At 40.2% G+C, this 13,875-nt stretch overlaps 2 protein-coding genes across 5 annotated transcripts in view; one reads left to right on the top strand and one right to left on the bottom strand.

The window, feature by feature from the left end:
• Window positions 1-13,875, bottom strand: part of LOC106869704 (serine/threonine-protein phosphatase 6 regulatory ankyrin repeat subunit A) — a 144,860-nt gene that overhangs the window by 99,735 nt on the left and 31,250 nt on the right. For all 4 annotated transcript variants that reach the window (XM_052970837.1, XM_052970834.1, XM_052970836.1 and 1 more), the window contains exon 2: window positions 1,165-1,248. In XM_052970837.1, the coding sequence (XP_052826797.1) occupies window positions 1,165-1,248 (84 nt within the window). The remainder of the gene's footprint in view (window positions 1-1,164; window positions 1,249-13,875) is intronic.
• LOC106882755 (bifunctional coenzyme A synthase) overlaps window positions 12,526-13,875 on the top strand; it is a 72,533-nt gene continuing 71,183 nt past the window's right edge. The window contains exon 1 of the mRNA XM_052970839.1: window positions 12,526-13,539. The gene's annotated coding sequence lies outside the window, so the exon portion shown is untranslated. The remainder of the gene's footprint in view (window positions 13,540-13,875) is intronic.

The raw sequence follows: 13,875 nt of genomic DNA on the forward strand, positions 1-13,875 counted from the left end.
TTGGTAGACGGAAACTGAAAGAAGCCCATTGTATATATGTATATATATGTTTGTGTGTCTGTGTTTGTCCCCCCAACATCGCTTGACAACCGATGCTGGTGTGTTTACGTCCTCCGTAACTTAGCGGTTCGGCAAAAGAGACTGGTAGAATAAGTACTAGGCTTCCAAAGAATAAGTCCTGGGGTCGATTTGCTCGACTAAAGGCGGTGCTCCAGCATGGCCGCAGTCAAATGACTGAAACAAGTAAAAGAGTAATTCCTAATACCTAATTCTCTAATTATAAAAATAAAACAAGATTTTTTTTAACGATTAAATGGCTATGGGGGTCCATAGGCAAAAAATGGTCCTTGAGAACCACTGATCTGCATAGTTACTTGATGCATTAGAAGTAGCAGTTAAATCACCTTCAAATTACACGTTATCCATTTTTTTCTTTTTAAGCGAACATTGGATATGGTAGCCCTGGATATGTTATGCCTGAAGAGATAAAAGTCGGCCAGTGCTAGACCACCTTTGATCATAGGCCTACTGGGTCAAGGCTGGCCTGGGGTTAAACAACACTTACATAAAATAGGTTCAGTTAATAAGAAAATCTCCATGCAAACACAGATGGTCTCTCCTGTCAAAGATGACATATGAGGGTTCAGCCTTACCGAATGACCTGCACAAAATGATTTGTTTATAGTGATCAAATGTTCGTGCTGCACATGGGTTCACTCCCTCCATCAAATTGACATTGTCTAAACAGGTGCACCGTGTACCACGCATCAGGTGTCAAAGTGATTGCAGAGCAATGCGAGACAAAGTGTTTTGCACAAGAACACAACGCACCACCTGGCTTAGGAACTGAAACCATGATCCTACGATTGTGAGTGCAACGCTCTAAACACCAGGCCATGTGCCCTCAGGTGTAAACACAGAATCTGCAATAAATAATAGCCAAATAACCCTCACATCATGTCCTAATGTCTTTAAATAAGTGAGAACACAGACAGTGATGTCCCAGCTGAAAGCCCTTTGATTGTGTTTCTGCCGAATCAGGGGCTGATCAAAGGGGGACGATAACAACAACAAGGAAAGACACAGATTAATGTAGTCCTATGTATATCTTAGGTTCCAAAATCAACAACAATGATGACAACAACAAAATAAGAGGCACCTTACCTGGAAATTAACTTCAGTCTTTTGCTGCAAGAGAGTTCGGACTTCGTCGAGGTTCTTGTGAAAACAGGCTTGCACCAGGGGTGGCTGCAAAATATAGAGCATCAGTTGTTCAGGTGGTTTGTAGACGTAGATAACATCATCACAATCATCATCATCATCAACAACACAGTTACTGCTGCCAGAAGTGGTAGTTTTTTCCGATAGCTTCATTGTTTGTTTTTTTGTTTTTGTTTTGGTTTTTTAGGGGCTTAGGATCTGTTTTTTTATTTTTTGCTATCTAGTTCCAAGGCAACATAACCCAGCATCCACCCATAAGAAGTATAAAGACGGATTGTATGTGGTGGTGGTGGTGGCTGAGTTAAGAAGACAGTGTTGTGAATGGAGACCACATGAATATGTACAGGTCAAGTATACAGGAATACATTGGAAGGATGCACTGTAAGATAGGTGGGGGTGGAGGTTTGGAGTAAGGAATCGTTGGGGGGGGGGCTGATTGGGTATGTGTGCGAGGGGTGATTAAGGCATGCAGTGAGGGTGGGATGAAGAGCCAGTGGTGGTGGTGGTGGTAGTAATAGAAGTGAAAGACAGTTTGCCAAGATACTTTACACACACACAAACTCCAACATCCTTTGTGCACTCACAGAAAGTCTAGAAGGAATTAAAACATGAAAGGGAAGAGATTGATGGAAGGGAGGCAATGGAGGTAGGAAGCTGGGGGATGGAGGCTGTGCGGTCAGCAGAAGGTTAAATAGAACTTTGATGGTGGAAGATGTTTGGCTGTATAGAGGGAGCAAGTCCAAATCACTTTCCATCAACAAACTCATACACACATGCAAGTACACACACAAAATTACATAAACTACATATATGTGTGTGTGTGTGTATATATATATATATATATATATATATATATATATATATATATACATACGCACATTTACTTAAAATAACACAATTACACACAAACATATGTATCTATATATATACATATATACATACACACACATACATGCAAGATTACATTATTAGAACATACAAATTGATTACATACATACATGTATACATACACATCAACAAGGTGTTACTGGGTGCAAGGACAAGCGCTGAATGAGGGGAACGTGTAAAGGTCCTCTGGGCGAAAATCCCTATCTACATGGGAGGCCAGAATATGCTGCTCTGTGTGATGTACAATGTTCATGATGTCGGTGTTGATGTCATGCTGATTAAGGTGAGTATGAACAGGTAAGTATGTGGGAGGACAGCAGCATGAATGGAGGTGTGAGAGAAAGAATGAGGATGTGCGCGCACGCGTGTGTTTGTGTAAGTCTAACATTTATAGAAATCCAGCCATGCACTTAATGATTGTAGAATAGGTTCCCCAGCACCATCATCACCACCACCACCAACACCAACAACAACAACAACGCCTTCCCCCCCAATCCTTACACCGACCCAGTCCATCATCCTCATCGATAAGCCAAAGGTCAGCGGTCGTCCGCAATAATGCTATTGGAAAATAGACACACTGCTGTGCTTTCTAATTGCACAATCATCACCAACATCACCACCATCATCATCAACACAATCATTATCATTGACATCAACACCATCACTACGATCATCATCATCATCATCATCATCATGACCACCACCACAATTACCACCAACATCACTATCGACATGATTATTACCTGAAAGAAAAAAAAAAGATTATCTCTAAAATAATTCTTAAATAATACAGTATTTATTCTCGTTGTTGTTGGTCAACTCAAGGTTAAATGCAATCGCACGATTATGAAATAGTGTAACTACCGCTAACAGCAGCAGCAAAGGAGCCTGTAAATGGCTGCCTGATCTACAAGAAATAGCAGCTGAATTTCCCTCAAACCACACACTACTATCTTAAAAAGTGAAAAAGGTCATAGCTGGGATGCCTTTGGTCATAGATCTGCTCAATCAGGCTAAATAACAACATCACATCCAAAATGACATGACATCATTATCTTTTAACGTCCGCTTTCCATGCTGGCATGGGTTGGAGGCTTGATTAAGGACTGGCAAGTCAGGAGGCTGCACCAGGCTCCAATCTGATCTGGCAAGGTTTCTACAGCTGGATGCCCTTCCTAATGCCAACCACTCTGAGAGTGTAGTGGATGCTTTTTACATGCCACTGGCATTAACCATGCTTGAATGGTGCTTTTTATGTGGCACCAGCACAGGAGCCAGTCAGGCGGCACTGGCATCAACCATGCTTGAATGGTGCTTTTTTACGTGCCACCGGCATGAGAGCCAGTCAGGCGGCACCGGTATCAACCACGCTCAAATGGTGCTTTTTATGTGCCACTGGCATCGACCACGTTCGTATGGTGCTTTTTACGTGCCACCAGCATGGGGTCCAGTCAGGTGGCACTGGCTATGACCATGCTCGTTGCCAGTGCCGCCTGACTGGCCTGTTACCATTTTTTGTTCCAGTTTTACATTTCTTACTACCAGTTTACAGCCATGAGAAAATGGAAAGGTAATGAATTGAATAATACCAAAAAGAAAAATAGGCATCATGAGTAGGTACAATTGATTTACAATGTAACTGGATTAAGAAAAGTGCCCAAGGTACAGGCATAGCCGTGTGGTTAAGAAGCACACTTGGCAACCATGTAGTTTCAGGTGCAGTCTCACTGTACATTGTTTGAAAAAAACCTCTTACTTCGAGGCCTCAAGGTCAAATGATGCAATCACTGCATAATTATTTCTAGTTAGCAGTATAATGATCCATGTATTAAATGTTAACATTAAGTGGTAGTACTTTAGCCCCAGGCTACTGCTGAGGAACAATATGTCTAGGACTACATTATCTAATGTAGTCATTTTTGAAAATTGTACGGTGTCATCTGAGGGAGATTTAACTATCATTTACTGCAATCTGAGGGAGATTTAACTATCACTGCAATCTGAGGGAGATTTGACTATTATTTCCTGCAATCTGAAGGAGATTTGACTATTATTTCCTGCAATCTGAGGGAGATTTGACTATTATTTCCTGCAATCTGAGGGAGACTTGATTACTATTTCCTGCATTTTGAGCAATTATGTAGAGGCTTCCTCAATAGCTCACCTAACTATTGTTTAGAATTGTTTAGAAACTAAATGATTCAAACATGCCACTTGCATTGCACTGTTCATCACACATGACGGTGTATGAATTACAAGAATCCTAAACAATTCTATTTTCTTCTACACTAATAACTGTACAAGCTTGCAATACTTTGTTAATGATTCATTCACCACTACTTCAACAACAATAAGAACACTTAAAGTCATGCTACCTGGGCTGTGGAGTTGGGGAATATCAGACATTTCGGCACTGCTGTTTTGGCACTGCCCATTTGGCGTTACTGATTCCGCACCGACTCATTTCAAATCAGATGTCTCAATGCTTCCCTTATTCTCTCTCTCCCTCTCTCTCTCTCTCCCTCTCTCCGTGTGTGAACATCTAGTATTTATATGTGTAATACCTCTCTCTCTTTTCTCTTTTACTTGTTTCAGTCAGTTGACTGTGGCCATGCTGGAGTGCCACCTTTAGTCGAGCAAATCGACCCCAGGACTTATTCTTTGTAAGCCTAGTACTTATTCTATTGGTCTCTTTTGCCGAACCGCTAAGTTACGGGGACGTAAACACACCAGCATCGGTTGTCAAGCGATGTTGGGGGGACAAACACACAAACACACATACATATACACACACGCACACACACACACATATATACGACAGGCTTCTTTCAGTTTCCATCTACCAAATACACTGATAAGGCTTTGGTCGGCCCGAGGCTATAGTAGAAGACGCTTGCCCAAGGTGCCACACAGTGGGACTGAACCCGGAACCATGTGGTTGGGAAGCAAGCTTCTTACCACACAGCCACGCCTACATAAGTATGATACATAGGTGGCTAAGGAAAAAAATTTTCTATATTTTTTCTAAATTTTAAACTTTGAAACATACTTTTTTACTATTTAAACTCATACTGTAAGGTGTAATAGTAAACTACAAAATTAGAAAATCATTGATGTACAAGCTGTGGTGGAGGAAGTAGTCAATAATATTAGTAGAGTTGGTTGAGAGATGGTGGTGGTAGTAGCAGCAGTTTAACAATGGCAAAACGTACCACACCTTGTTTTTAGACAGGGAGGTAGGTTGACCTTTAAGTTGGACCACCATTACCTGACCTTGTCTTTTAATCTCCTGATTAAGGCAATAGACTTTATACATGCTGTATCTTTAAGTAGAACCATCATCATTATCATCGTCATCATACACTTGACGATAATCAGAGGGACACACACAGACACAAACACTTGCATTCACATGCACACATACAATACATTCATATGCAAACTACACATACACACACACGCACACACACACACACACATTAACATGCAAAGTATAAACAGATACAAATACATTACACATGTACACAAATTACATACAAAAAACACACAAACTGTACAGAAAGTATATGCAAACACACACACATTATATAAACACAAACATATACACATATATACACTGGACACAACATGCAGACATACACATACCCAGAAAATGAGAAACTATCATGTGTATGTGCACACAGACACATACACAAGAGAGAGAGAGAGAGAGAGAGAGAGAGAGAGAGAGAAAGAAAGAGAACAAGCTTAGATTCAACACTTTCTTATTTCATATTTGTACCTTCATTGTATTAATTTTCAAAAAAAATCACTTTCACAGCCAATATTTTTCTACTATACTCCAACATAATATAATCCTCAACATACATGTATTGGTTTACTCTATATATATATATATGCAGAGGCATGGCTGTGTGGTAAGATGCTTGCATCCTAACCACATGGTTCTGGGTTCAGTCCAGCTGCGTGGCACCTTGGCCAAGTATCTTCTACTATAGCCTCGGGCCAACCAAAGCCTTGTGAGTGAATTTGGTAGACGGAAACTGAAAGAAACCTGTTGTGTGTGCATGCACGTGCATGTTCCACCACCACCGCTTGGCAACAGGTGTTGGTGTGTTTATGTCCCTATAACGTAGTGGTTCAGCAAAAGAGCCAACAGAACAAGTACCAGGCTTAAAAAAAAAAAAGTACCAGGGTTAATTCATATGATTAAACATTCTTCATGGTGCTACCCCAGCATGGCCATAGTCTAAGACTGAAACAAGTAGAAAGATATATGCATAAAAATTATTATATAATTTATACACATTGGTTTACAAACCAATATACCCATGACCATCCAATACAAGAGGAAACAGCAATAGGAGGAAACCTTGTTATATACATCTTTATGGATGTTATCAAACCTCTGTGAAGAGATATTGAACTTGGTATCTCTATGTTCAGAGACCTAACCAGTGCAGATGACCTTACATGCGTCACCTAGGCAACTGTAAAGGATGTCGTCAACCATTTCCGTCCATTAAGTGTCCACTCATCTCTCACTGAGTCATTGGTGCCATGTGTGTGTCTGTGTATGTGCATGAGTGTGCGGGCTGGTGAACACGCATGTGTGTATGTGCGTGCATGCTGATGTACCTGTGTATTTGTGTGTACATGTGTATGTGTGTAGGTACACACTTGTGTACGTATCTGTATTGAGGTGTTATATATGAACATACATGTGTACATGTGTGTATACACATTAATTGGGCGCTTATGTACATGTGTTTGTGTGTATACATATCTGCACAGGTCTTACATTGATGTGCGACACACACACACACACACACACACAACTAATGTGTGTATGTGTAAATGTTTGACTATTTACACATATGTGAATGTGTGTGCATTGGCATGTATGGTATATATGTTTATGTTGCTATCTGTGTTATTAGTGTATGGCTCAGTCGTTCTGAATCCTTTTTACCTATGGTTCCTATTTTACTTGGGTGAACCCTCATAACCATTCATCCTCATTATCATTGTTTAACGTCTGCTTTCCATGCTAGCATGGGTTGGACGATTTGACTGAGGACTGGTGAAACCAGATGGCTGCACCAGGCTCCAATCTGATCTGGCAGAGTTTCTACAGCTGGATGCCCTTCCTAACACCAACCACTCTGAGAGTGTAGTGGGTGCTTTTATGTGCCACCGGCACGAAGGCCAGTCAGGCGGTACTGGCAACGGCCACGCTCAAAATGGTGTATTTTACGTGCCATCTGCGCAGGAGCCAGTCCAGTGGCACTGGTAATGACCTCGCTGGAATGTCTTTACAAGTGCCAGGAAGGCAATGTTGGGCACAGGTGCCATCACAATTTTGAAAAATTTCTATTATACTTTCATAATTAAATGTTATTGGGAATTCTACAAATAACTGTTGAACTATTTTGAGTATAGTAGAGGTATAACCAATCTATTGCATGTAACTTTTAACAATAAAATCTTATATGGACCCCTATGGTTCACATGGACCCTGTTGAGAACCACTGGTGTATATGATACATGTGTGGACTGGAGTAACTGAGAGTAGGGGTTACCAACCACAGGGATCGCACAGAAAAAAGACATTTTAGAATTTTATTTCTATTCTTTTGACTTTCACAGTTTGCAGGGTATTTTTGCATTACATAAATGTGTGTGTATGTTATGTAATATGTATTATATAAGTAATAATTATATATAGAGCACTTTATTGTGTTTTATTATGCACATGATCACCCACTCCATGGAAAAATAAACTTGCATGAAACTGGTTCATCGTGCAAAAGAAAAGAAAAGAAAAAAGGTTGGAGTGGCACTGACAGAGTATTTAGCAGCCAGACTTACAAGAATTGTTTGTTGGAAGTAGAAGATAATTTCTGTTACCTGGCTTGACACAGGTCATATTAAATAAGTCACTGACAGAGTTTTTATCTTCTAACAGCCATATCTCCCATTTAATTATACCCTACCAATGACGAAGCCACTACAATGTTACAGGCAAATCTTCATTAACCACATCCTACTATCTTACAAAAACAAAAGATGATTTTATAGTCCCTCAAATACTGTCTGCACACGAGACAGGATAGACATAGCCGAGTGGTAGCAAAACAAAAAGGCAACACACATTGGGTAAAAGAGTCCTAGATATACTGTGTCTAAATAAAAGATGGCGATATTAATGGTTGGGATGCACTTAATCATAAGCCTGATCAGAGCTGGCCAGGGGCTAGACATAACAGCCTGGTTAGTGAGGATTGTGGGATTGGGTAGTAATGGGGATGGGGAAAATGGTATACAAGAGGGTGCTGAAAAGTTCCTGGCTTTGGATAAAAAGAAAATACAGGAGGCTCAGTTAATTATGGCTTTATTCAACATATTCCCCTCTCAGCTTCACACATTTATAGCAGCAGTCCTTCAGTTTTTATAAACCCAGTAAAAGCACTTAAAAGGTTGGGCCTCCAACCAGGCCTTTTGCAATACCCAGAAAACCAAGAACTTTTCAGCACCCCCTTGCGTCTCTTGGTTACAGCTCATTTCTCAGTACATCAGACAGGCCATGTGTGATGGTACTAATACAGAACTAAACGTAGTATGTGTGTTGTTTCTTTAATACTCACAAGGGGCTAAACATAGAGGGGACAAACAAGGACAGACAAACGGATTAAGTCGATTATATCGACCCCAGTGTGTAACTGGTACTTATTTAATCGACCCCGAAAGGATGATAAGCAAAGTCGACCTCAGCGGAATTTGAACTCAGAACATAGCGGCAGACGAAATACCGCTAAGCATTTCGCCCGGCGTGCTAACATTTCTGCTAGCTCACCACCCTATACGTAATATGTGTGTGTGTGTGTGTGTGTGTGTGTGTGTAAGACTATGATGCATGGCAATGAAACATGGACAGTGAATGCAGAGGACTACATGTTGCATGTATATGATTTGTGATGGCGTACGGTAGTGATAGAAGGTGCAGTTTATATAAAGGTAGCGGTGGGGTGATGGAGGAAAGCTGGCAAAGTAGCAGCAGGTTCAATTCCTGCATGGAACTAACTTCGCAATATTAAGTAATATCACTTGATGAATCATAATACCAGTATTACAGTGGGCCGGGTTTAACCATAATTCTCCTTAGTCAAAAGCGAAGAACAAGGACAAGACATATTTTATGCATAGTGTGAGAATGTGGGTAAGGCATTACAGCCCAAGTAGCAGGATTTTAGGCAGAAGACAGCTACTACTATCACTACAACAAACAACACCGTTACCACTGCTGTAACTACCACCAACACCGTTGCTCTATTCTATTCCTAATTCTGTAATCACATCAGATTAAGAAGGATTAATCTTTTAATGTCGTCATTCTACTTCTTGTGTGTAGAGAGGGAGCAGTAGCGAGGGGATAAAGTGGTGCAGTGTGCGGTGAAGATAAAGTGGTGGCGGTGGTGGTGTAGATGGCGGTGTAGTGGGGGGGGGGTCTTAAGTATTATCACTAACACAGCAGTAGGAGAACTACTGACTGATATAGGGTGGAGGTATGTGTAGGAGAGAGAGAGTGTGTGTGTGTGCATGTGTGAGTGTGTGTGTGTGTGTGCGTGCACACAGATGTGTGTCAAAGAATATTTGTTCATTCTTAATAAAGATCATATAGGTGAATGGAGGAGGAGGAGGAGGAGGTGTATTTGAGCAAAAAGGAAGTGAAGAGGTGGTATGTATATGCATGCACACACACATATATATATACATACACACACACATATATATATACATACACACACACACAAAATGTTGTGGTGTGTGTATGAATGTGCATATATAATGTACATGTTTGTATGTATGTATGTATGTATGTATGTATGTATGTATGTATGTATGTATGTATGTATGTATGTATGTATGTATATATATATATATATATATATATATATATATATATATATATATATAATGGTATGTATGTTGTATATGAATGTCTGAGAAGAGAAAATGTGCATGTGTAGCCTTATATGTAGTATCTGTATATATTGTATGTATACCATTGTATGTACGCATGTGTCTAAATGTATGTATACATCTGTATATCTGCATGCGCCATTATACATATGTATATAGGTGTCTAGTTACATATATAGTATCTGCATGTCTCATTGTAAGTATGTATAAATATATGAGGGCATATATATCTACATGTGTATATATGTTTGCACCATTGTGTGTATGTATGTATGTATGTGTGTGTGTGTGTGTGTGTATATATATATATATATATATATATATATATATATATATAAATGCACTACCTATATAATCACACCAGATATAATCAGGAAGTTGTGACATTAATGCCTCATTTTATATAACACTATAGCAGTAACAAAGTTTTTTTTTTTATTTCTTTCACCACATTCTACACAAGAACATCTGTTATTTCCCCTCCAGGGACTTCTGCTAACTGCAGTTACAGCCTTGTAGGATAAATATAACCTGTTAGAATTTAAGATGTGGTGGTGGTTGTGATGGTGAGTGTTGAGTGTTGAACAAGAAACTGCAAGTGCAAAGTGTCAATAACAGCCTACCACATCAGACACATAATTCAAGAGTGACTGTTGCACTTTGTAATCTAAGTGACTACTTCACTGTCATCTCCAAAGGAGCCTCTAAGTTTTGCTCAGCATGCTGGAAATAGCAACCAAATCTCCCTCAAATCATGTTACTTTTGTCTTTCGGGGGCTGATGAAATATGTGCCGGAGTCTACATCAATCCACTGCACCCCCTCCTACCCTGACTTCCTGCAAAATTTGAGGTCCCATGAGTAATTTTAGAAATATTAATAATAAAGCATGGCTATGTAGTTAAGAAGGATCAGTTAATTATTTTATTCAACATATTCCTTTCTCAGATTCACACACTTATTGCAGTGGTCCTTCAGATTTTCTAAGCCATGTAAAAGAACTCAGAAGGGTGGGCCTCCAACTGAGCCTTTTGTGATACCCCCTTGTATATATAAAATGACAAGCTTCTTTCAGTTTCCCTCTAATAAATCCACTTGTAAGACTTTCATTGGGCCAGGGCTATAAAGAAAATACTTGGCCAAGGTGCCATGAAGTGAGACTGAACTCAAGACCAAATGGTTGAGAAGCAAGCCTCTTAACCACACAGCCATGCCTGCATCTAGTCCTGCCTACACTATGTCTAGTCACATCCAATCATAGGTTTATAAGATCGAGGATGACCTGGGGCTAAACAACAACAGGGAGGTTCCTTCTGTCCAAGGATTGTGATTTATTCTGTCTGGAGGCCATTTCATGTTGCTCCAGTTCACCCAGCTGTAGAAATGAGTTGCAATGTCACTGATGCCAAGCTGTATTGGCCTTTGCCTTTCCCTAGGACAACATCAGTGATGTGGAGAGGTGAGTTTAGTATGTGTGGGTAACTGCTGGTCTGTCACAAAACAACCTTGCCTGGACTCGTGCACAACACTGGTTACCAAGCAGTGAGAGGGGGCGACAAATACAGACACAAAAACAGATACACACATGCATACATGACAAGGCTTCCGTACAGTTTCCATTTTCCAAATTCACTGAAGGTAATGGTCAGCCTGGAGCTATATACTAACAGATACTTGGCCCAAGGTCCCACGCAGTGGGACTGAAGCGGAGACCATGTAGTTACAAAGTGAGATTCTTAACCACACAGCCAGTTTCTAAAATTACCCACGAAGCCTCAAATTTTGCAGGAAGTGAATGTAGGGGTGGTGGTGTAGTGGATTGATGTAGAAACCAGTACATATACTTCATCAACCCCAGAAAGACAAAATGTTGAAATTGACCAAGGCAAGATTTGAACCCAGGACTTCAGGGTAACTAAATGCTTCAAAGTACTCAGTTTAATACCCCCCACTGTTTCTGATATTAGGGTACCTGATTATCACGTTTTTATTGCTTTCTTTTTTTTTTATTTTTAATTTTGTGGGCGTGTCTCTAAGTATGCATGTGTATATATGCATGTATTTGCTTACGTGAGTGTATGTTGTCTGATGCTACAATGGGCTGATTTAATTAATCTTGTATATTGGCAATCTTCCAACAACACATAACGATATAATTATGTATGTATATGTGTGTGTGTGTGTGTGTGTGTGTGTGTGTGTATGTGTGTGTGTAAAGGTTAGAGATTGTATGTATGTGTATGTATGCAACTGGATGCATCTGTGTAGAAGCTTACATTTCAGAGTGTGTGCATGTGTTTGTGAGTGAGTGTGTGTGTGAGTGAGTGCATGTATAATTGCAAATGTGTGTGTGTGTGTGTGTGTGTGATGGGTGGAGACCCAAATCTGAAGGCCTGTTGTTTATTTTTGCTAACATATTTAAATCTCCAATGGACGGACTTCTCATGAAGATGCAAGTGAACACCACTGCCCAGAATGGAACCTGAACCAAAGGGGGCAGCCTTTACATGGTAGCCTGATCTGCTAGAAACAGCAGTCAACTTACCCTCAAAGCACACTATACATTCTTAAAAAGAAAAACAACAAAAAAAAAAAGACAATGGATAATGTAGTCATAGATATGCAATCAGACAGGGTGGTCATAGCTGGAATGTCACTGGCCATAAGTCTGTTTCATTCAGGGTTGACTTGGACCTTAGACAACAACTTCTGATATTCTTTTTCCATCCTCCTCATCCTTCTCTACCTTATCGTTACTGATGCCAGAGCCAGCAGACCTAAGGAGAGAACATGTCATCTGGTGTTTACTCGTTTCTGTTTTGCTGTAACAAGGGCAAAAGGGGGAAAATCTGGTGGGAAATTTGGGGAACAGTGAAGTAACAACTGACCCCGCAATACATGACTTATTTTATAGTCCCCACATAAAGATGAAATACAAAGTCAACTTCAGCTGGATTTGAACTCAAATGTAATTAAGCATTGCAAAGAATTTAACTCATTCTGCTTGCTATTTCTGCTATCCACTGCAGCAACAACATCAATAATAATAATAATAATAATAATAATAATAATAATAATTTGTAACAAAGATTCAAGGTCAGAAAATTGAGTGGAGAAGAAGGAAGAGACAATTAACCCAATACTGGAAGAGTACTTTATTTAATCGACCACAGGAAGGATGAAAAGCCAGGTTGATTTCAGTGGGATTTGAACTCAGAATGTAAAGAGCTCAAACAAAACCACCACAATAATTTCCTCAGAAGGCAAGGAACATAGCCAACACAATCTGTTGTAGCACGTTACTGGTACTTTGGGGGAGGTGCTCTGAAGTCATGAACTGAGAGATGAAAGATAGCAACCATTCAACCACTTCCAAGGAGAATTTGAACCTAGTACCTCGAGATACAGACAGACTCGGCTGAGAAGTGGAATAATACTTCTGAAGGTAAGATTTCATGACCGTGCATGTGTGTGTGTGTGTGTGTGTGTGTGTGTGTGTGTGTGCTTGTATACATGTATTTAGCCATGTGCATATAATGTGTGTGTGTGTCCTTGTATGGTAGGTAGATGTGTGCATGTCTAAGCATGTACATATTTGACTACACGTGTATCTGGGAGGGAGAGAGAGGGAGGAGAGAGAAAGCGACAGAGAGAGGAGAGAGAAAGCGACAGAGAGAAGGAGGGAGATAGAAGGAGGAGGGAGATAGAAGGAGGAGAGAGAGAGAAAGGGAGGGAGGGAGGGAGAGAGAGAGAGAAAGAGAGAGAGAGAGAAAGATAGAGT

This window comes from Octopus bimaculoides, chromosome 9 (genome assembly GCF_001194135.2).
Source record: "Octopus bimaculoides isolate UCB-OBI-ISO-001 chromosome 9, ASM119413v2, whole genome shotgun sequence".
Classification (NCBI taxonomy): domain Eukaryota; kingdom Metazoa; phylum Mollusca; class Cephalopoda; order Octopoda; family Octopodidae; genus Octopus; species Octopus bimaculoides.